General features: G+C 40.3%; 2 protein-coding genes across 3 annotated transcripts in view; both read left to right on the top strand.

Moving 5' to 3' along the window:
- LOC117534936 (A disintegrin and metalloproteinase with thrombospondin motifs 9-like) overlaps nt 1-1,231 on the top strand; it is a 46,776-nt gene extending 45,545 nt beyond the window's left edge. For both annotated transcript variants that reach the window (XM_034199212.1, XM_034199213.1), the window contains one exon: nt 37-1,231. The gene's annotated coding sequence lies outside the window, so the exon portion shown is untranslated. The remainder of the gene's footprint in view (nt 1-36) is intronic.
- A 4,940-nt stretch (nt 1,232-6,171) lies between these two features.
- The window catches only part of LOC117534934 (A disintegrin and metalloproteinase with thrombospondin motifs 9-like), a 5,234-nt gene continuing 4,924 nt past the window's right edge, over nt 6,172-6,481 (top strand). Inside the window, exon 1 of the mRNA XM_034199210.1 lies at nt 6,172-6,236. Within this exon, the coding sequence (XP_034055101.1) occupies nt 6,172-6,236 (65 nt within the window). The remainder of the gene's footprint in view (nt 6,237-6,481) is intronic.

Genomic DNA, 6,481 nt, shown 5'->3' on the forward strand with positions numbered 1-6,481 from the left:
GATTTAGCGTTCATGTTGTTTGCATGTCTTTTTTAGCATCTGTTCCCATCCATTTGGCGGTCCATCTTCAGGTTATTGTGTCGAGACTTCCCTCCTCTTTGGTGCTACAGCCATTCAGAGTCCAAACCCGCCCTGACCTCTTTTTCTCAAGTATGTATAGTGTAAATGAACTTGGTGTAAGTACTGTACATAGCAGGATACAAATGTCTTATTTATTGTACTCTCAATTTATTTTTGTACTGTAATATGATTGAACCGTTTTGTTGTCCTTCGTGAATACCACACAGTTGCCATTTATCAGTTTTTTGCCAGAATGTGCCTTCCAATTTGGATATTTGCCAAATGGACTTTTTAGTATGAGTAGTTATTTAAACCAGACTTCATCTGGTACAGCCATGTACTCCTTTTTTAATTAGATTCTGTAACGTTATTGTTGTGAAGGTCACCAGACCTGTTCATATCCATTGAGGTGTCTCCAGTGGGTCGTTTTTCACTACTTCAGGCAAGATTGGTGTATACTATAACCATAGTTATGTTGTACACTGTGTGCAATGGGGCAGTTCTTGTAGAGGAATAGAGGAAGTTAATTTTCATAGTCTGATGTTAACCGTATGTTCAGCAATCCTTCCAGGTGTAAATTGTGGGCAACTGTTGCTAAAATCGTCCAGCTATTTCCACTACTCTACTCTGTGGCAGCGTACAACATTCAGTGTCTTGCTAACTGAGCACTCTTCTTATCCCTGTACTCAGAATTTGTTTCTGTAGTCTAGTATATTAAAAAGTGGGTATTGTGAACCAAGTGGATGGTGGTCCGGCTGCCCCATCTGTATCTCTCCAGCTATTAACTGCAGCTGGACGGAAAGAGAAAAGTGCAATAAATAATAACACACTGCAGGAAAAGGCCAGGTGTTGCTGTCATGAAAAACACACCTGCATCCGGAAAAAACACGTATTAAAACTGGAATTTTAGTTTGAATGAATGCGGGGGGAAGAGTTCAATTGAGTCCTTTTTTCTGCTTGGTGTTGCCAGTGCTATATTCACTTTTATTCAGCGCTGTGTCTGACATTTTTTTTAGTTTCTTTTAACGATGTGGCGTGCTACCCATCTGGCAAACCAGAACCGTCCCAAACACAGCTAAATTATAAGATACAAGAAAATACAAGCAGAGGGTTTTTGGAGACGCAAACCACTTTGTTTTCTGAGGAAAATTCTACTCATTGTCCCTTTTTAAATGTAGGATGTAGGATGGAACAGTTTTCTGCTCATTAATGGCATAGTGTATTCTATTTTTCAGTAAAATAGAATGAATGAACCTTTCTGCTATCCAAACATTAGCATCAGTACCATTCTGATTATGTCTTGATTCAGATTAATTCAGTTGTAAACTATCACAGCTGCAACCTCTTGGCAGTGGGAGGACAGCAGGAGTCGTTGAAGGATATAATAATAACAACGTATGTGTCTAGAATGAAGTGTGTGTGTATGTCGAGAAAGGGTTGGGATTTACAGGCGAGAGCTAGGGAGTAAGAGAGATGTTTACCAGTACACAAACACACTGTACGCACACAAATACATTACTGGATCATAAGGAGAAGGTTGTAGGATACAAGATCTGTAGAGATTCTGCTGCCAGACATCAGAGAGAACCACATTCCTCTGTGTTGGTGCATATCTCTCAGGTATAGCGTGCAGTGACCGGGGAGAGCCATTAGCCTTTAGCTTCCACAGAGCAGACAGGTTATCTTATCAGGAGAGTTTTAAAGACTTCACTTCAGGCCAATACAATTCCAGTATAGATACTCCAGAGGTATAATGCACTGGTCGGCCCTGGAGACACCTCAGAGACAGCTGAGCCCACAGCGAAACCTCTGTCCAGATGCTGCCTGTAAACCATTGCCTTCCATACCTCACATTCTTCCCTCCGTCTTTGTTTTTAAGAGTCTGTTTAAACTGTACATACTGATATGCGACTGAGCATTCTCACGTGTTGTTTATCTGACAATATCAGGGTACTTTTTCTGTATATAAATGTTTTTTCGTATCTCTTTAACAAGGTTTATGCAGTTTTGTGAGCTGATTTTATAAATGTTAGCTGAACAATTAAAGGACACGGAAATAATTTAGACAGTCGAGAAGATAAAATGAATATAAATTAGTCGCCAAGTCTTTTTATATGGAAGCCCTGAGAGGCAAGTTACCTTATCATCACATATGGGTGAGGGTGGATTAAGAACATTTAGCAAGATGGCTTTTTGTACCTGTTTAAGGTGCTAAAAATAATTTAGAACAGGCTTAGAAAATTGATTAACAGATTTAGTTTGCCTCTCAAGGCTTCCTTACTTCACTGTTTATGGTAGATATTTTAGACATGCTTATGTACAACTGATCAAGAAGCCATAATTGCTTACACAAGCTTTTTTGGTGCTATTTCAGTGCCTTACTGTACATGTACATGAAAATGTGAACACTTCAGCAAAAGGGAATTTCACGGGCTAAATGTGCTTCTATACAAGTCAGAATTATCTTTAAAGACACAGGTAAACATGATGTGTCTTACTGACAGTTGCAACGGATAAATGCACTTCTTATGTGAATGTCAGAATTGAGTTCAGCAAAATACAGTTCTCAGGTGTCAAAATGAAGGGATTATGATATTTAAGTGTATTTTTATTTTATTTTACAAATGTTCCATGTAATTGAACATGTATCGAAGTGTGTAACAAAGTAAAAAGTGTCATATATGCTTAATTTCATATGCAAATATTTATTTTACTTTTTCTTTATGTGAATGTAAATATTTTGACCATAAATCATCATGAATTACTTTTCAGTATCACCTTAAAATGAACCGTCTGGAAACACATTTCCTGTTCTGTGAATACATTTATTTATGTGTATGTCATATCTACATAGATTGTATAAGCAGGGGTTGCAGCTGCCATATGAAAAGCATGATTTATGTATGAGGTCAGATAAGCAATGATCGGAAGGAAATAAAATGCCTAATACATGCCATGCCTGCTTGTCATCATTTTAAATCCAGTCTCGGATCATCAAGTTCTTGCTTAATTGTGATTACACACCTTCTACCGTCATTACAAGCTGGTTTGTGACCTGATATCTGATCTAGTGTCTGTCTCTGTGCATGGTTTCATATTTGTATTTTGTGCCTTGTGAAGCTGACAATTGAGCGGCCCGACCAATCAAGGAGGCAGAGGCAGAACGTCCAAATACAACCCGGTGTGGGCATTTATTAACTCATGAACACATGACACACAGCCTCAATCCTGCTGAACATGTGCACACCGTCATCAACCACAGGGATCTCCCACACACTACCAGCCTCCAAACAGACAGGGCAACAGGGACTAAATACACACACTAATCAGCAATTAGACACAGGTGGGGGGGGGGAGGAGACAACACAGGGCACCAGGTGCACACAATCAACAGCCACAGACATGGGGAAAGGGAACACTTGACATAAAACCAGCAAACAGAGACAGACAAACTAAAACACATACAGATGCACACACTACCTACATTTCGCCACCAACAAAGTTACACAATCCGTAACGGAGGCCGAGATCTATGGCCCCAGAGATCACCTCCGTTACATGCCTCTACTGTGACATTTTACATGCTTTGATGTTATAAAAGCTCTTTATTTTTCTCATATTGCCTGCAGCACCTCTTTTCACCCTCTGTCTGAAACCAGAGCCAAGTCTGCTCTGATTGGTTAGCTTGCAAGTTATGTTGTGATTGGTGAACCGCTTATAGATGTACAATGTGTTGGAGCGCTAGCCAATAGAAGCGTGTGTTAGATAGTGATTTCACTATGTTACTGAAGTAAACAAAGAAGTCCAATGGATGCTTCAGGCAGGGGGGAGTGTGTGGGAGAGAACAGCTGTTAGTCAGTTCACTGACTACTCTACTTTTGTTACGGTTATGCAATGTTTTAGTATATGTCATAATAACCCCATAATTGTCAGGAGTTGCAGGTGTATGCAACTTTACAATATTCTTAATTGTTCCTCCTGGGGAATAACATGTAACAAATGACAGCGATGCAGAATGAATATGCATTTAAGGAGCTTTGGTAGACTAATATACACAAGTTTAAATGATCTATATTTTTTGTTTTGGTAATATCAGGTGAGACAGATATAGGAGCTGACAAGTCCATTTGGGGATTAATTCCTCAGATGTCTGTCAACAGTCTGAGTAAGCTGTTGTCTGAGAGTGGTTGTTGTACAGCGGGTAAGTACAAGTGTGAAAAGGAAAGAGAGGGGAGGATGGCTGGGAAGGAGGGAGGGAGCTTTCAACAGCTCCAGAGTGCTTGTCTAAATATACAGTAAAACCATGATTCAAAGTCGATTATAAAACTTCAGCTTGTAGAAAAACTCTTTGTTTCTTGCCCCTGCATGAACGATGTGAGACAGCTCCTCTAGATTAGCTAGATGACAGCAGTGTGTTAGCAGGTATACATTACATCAGATATTCCTGAAAGAGAAATTACAGATTACGGGGGAACGCTCTGCCAGATGTAGCGAAATGTAATCCGAAGAGATCTGCCTCCCTGCTCATAAATAGTTGTATATCTGCTGAAAGCTATAATTCTTTTTTTCAGAAGCATATCTGATCAAAACATAAAGTGGCACCAACAGTAACTCTCTGCATTTGAACCCAGGTGAACCATTAGTTTGGAATATATCTATGTTTCCATTTCAGGAGATGATATGTCACGGTCACGGGGAAATAACTCGACACTTCTGATTGTTGTGCAGATATCGATGCTGACTCAGAAGGAGGGTGGCTGCCACTGGTCGGTGCTATGATTTAAAAGCACCTACAATCAGTGAAGCAGCAAGGCAGGCACATGGTTTATTTTGGTTGATGGTAATAGATTTAGATTCACCTTTAATGAGTGTTTGTGAGTTTCTATTGGTTGTTCAGGGTTTCTGTTTCCATTGAGACCTACAGTAAGAAGGGTGTGTTCTGTTTGACACATGCATGCCATGCACGCTGGACCGGTGGTTAGAAACACATTTGAAATATATAACTAACACTGTTATCACATTGGAAGTAAGCATCCTCACTCAAGATTTGTAATAACAATCTGAATTTGCATTATTTAGTTTGTCTCCTCATGGGATCTTGCAAAAGTCTATCACTTTTTATTAAGGGGCCCTATTATGCTTTTGGGGTTTTCCCTTCCCTGCAGTGTGTAATATAGGTTTTGTGTAAATGATCTGCAAAGGTCAATTCCCCCCTGAAACGCCTCCATTGGACTCCTTTGCTTAATTATGTAACATAATGACATCACTATGTTACACTCGTGCTTTTATTGGCTAGCGCTCCAAACACATTGAAATGATAGGCTAAGGGGCGGGACATCTCTAAGCGGTTGACCAATCACAACAGAGCCGGCCAGCTAACCAATCAGAGCAGACTGGGCTCTGGTTTCAGACGGAGGGTGAAAAGAGGTGCTGCAGCACAGGCAGCATGAGACACGTAAACATGTCACAGTAGAAACACAAAATACAAATATGAACCTCAAATGAGCACAACAGGGCCCTCTTTTTTTAAGACATACTGTATATTAAAATATATTTTTAATGTACAGTAACATCCACTCAGGTTTATGGGGGTAAGTCAGTAGATTCATTGTTTTATCTGTTCAGGTCAAATTCCTCACCCCCTCACCTCAGTTGTTTTTTGTATTGGATTTCTTCAATGGCCTCTAGTTTTTTCCTATCCTCCTCATGGTCCTTTACAATGATCTGCAGCCCTCCTGCTGCTAAATGGACACCCACCACTGTCATCATTTTACCCCCAATTTCCAACAGACTGATATGTGTCCCCTGGTTAGAAACACGGAGAAGGATCAAATATTCAGAAGAGGAGACGGTTTTTCCAGGAATGGGTTTTGCTGACTGCTTTTATTGGTGCAAGATGTTGCTGTCATTCCTAATGGTTGTTTGATGGAGAGGAAAGTGTGTCCATATCTGGGAATAACATAGAGTTGGGTGGGAGGGAGATACAAGCAATATTCGACACACCAGTGCTGACATCAATAACTCAGCAAACTGAGTCAGGGCGTGTGTCAGATTTGCACATACAAACCTGGAATCTACATTTCTGCATATATCCATATCTGTGATTTCAGAATGCAGTTATCGTGCAAGTCCCACAGACCTTCCCACACGGATTACACCAGTAACCTAAGCAGCTGGTGGGCTTCCAGGCTGTACTAGACGTTTCCAACACTTCTGAACGTCATGTTTCGCACCTTGCAAGCAGCTGACAAGCTTCGCAAGGTCTTGAGTTCACCAGCAAGGATATTTGAGATAATTCAGGGTTAAAATGAATGGCATCAATAAATCCTAGATCAAGCTTTATAAAGAAAACGACAAAAATAAACCCAATATTAGCTGTGCTAACACGCACTGCCACCCTGTTGACTGTACAACCAAAAAA

This window comes from Gymnodraco acuticeps, unplaced genomic scaffold (assembly GCF_902827175.1).
Source record: "Gymnodraco acuticeps unplaced genomic scaffold, fGymAcu1.1, whole genome shotgun sequence".
Lineage (NCBI taxonomy): Eukaryota > Metazoa > Chordata > Actinopteri > Perciformes > Bathydraconidae > Gymnodraco > Gymnodraco acuticeps.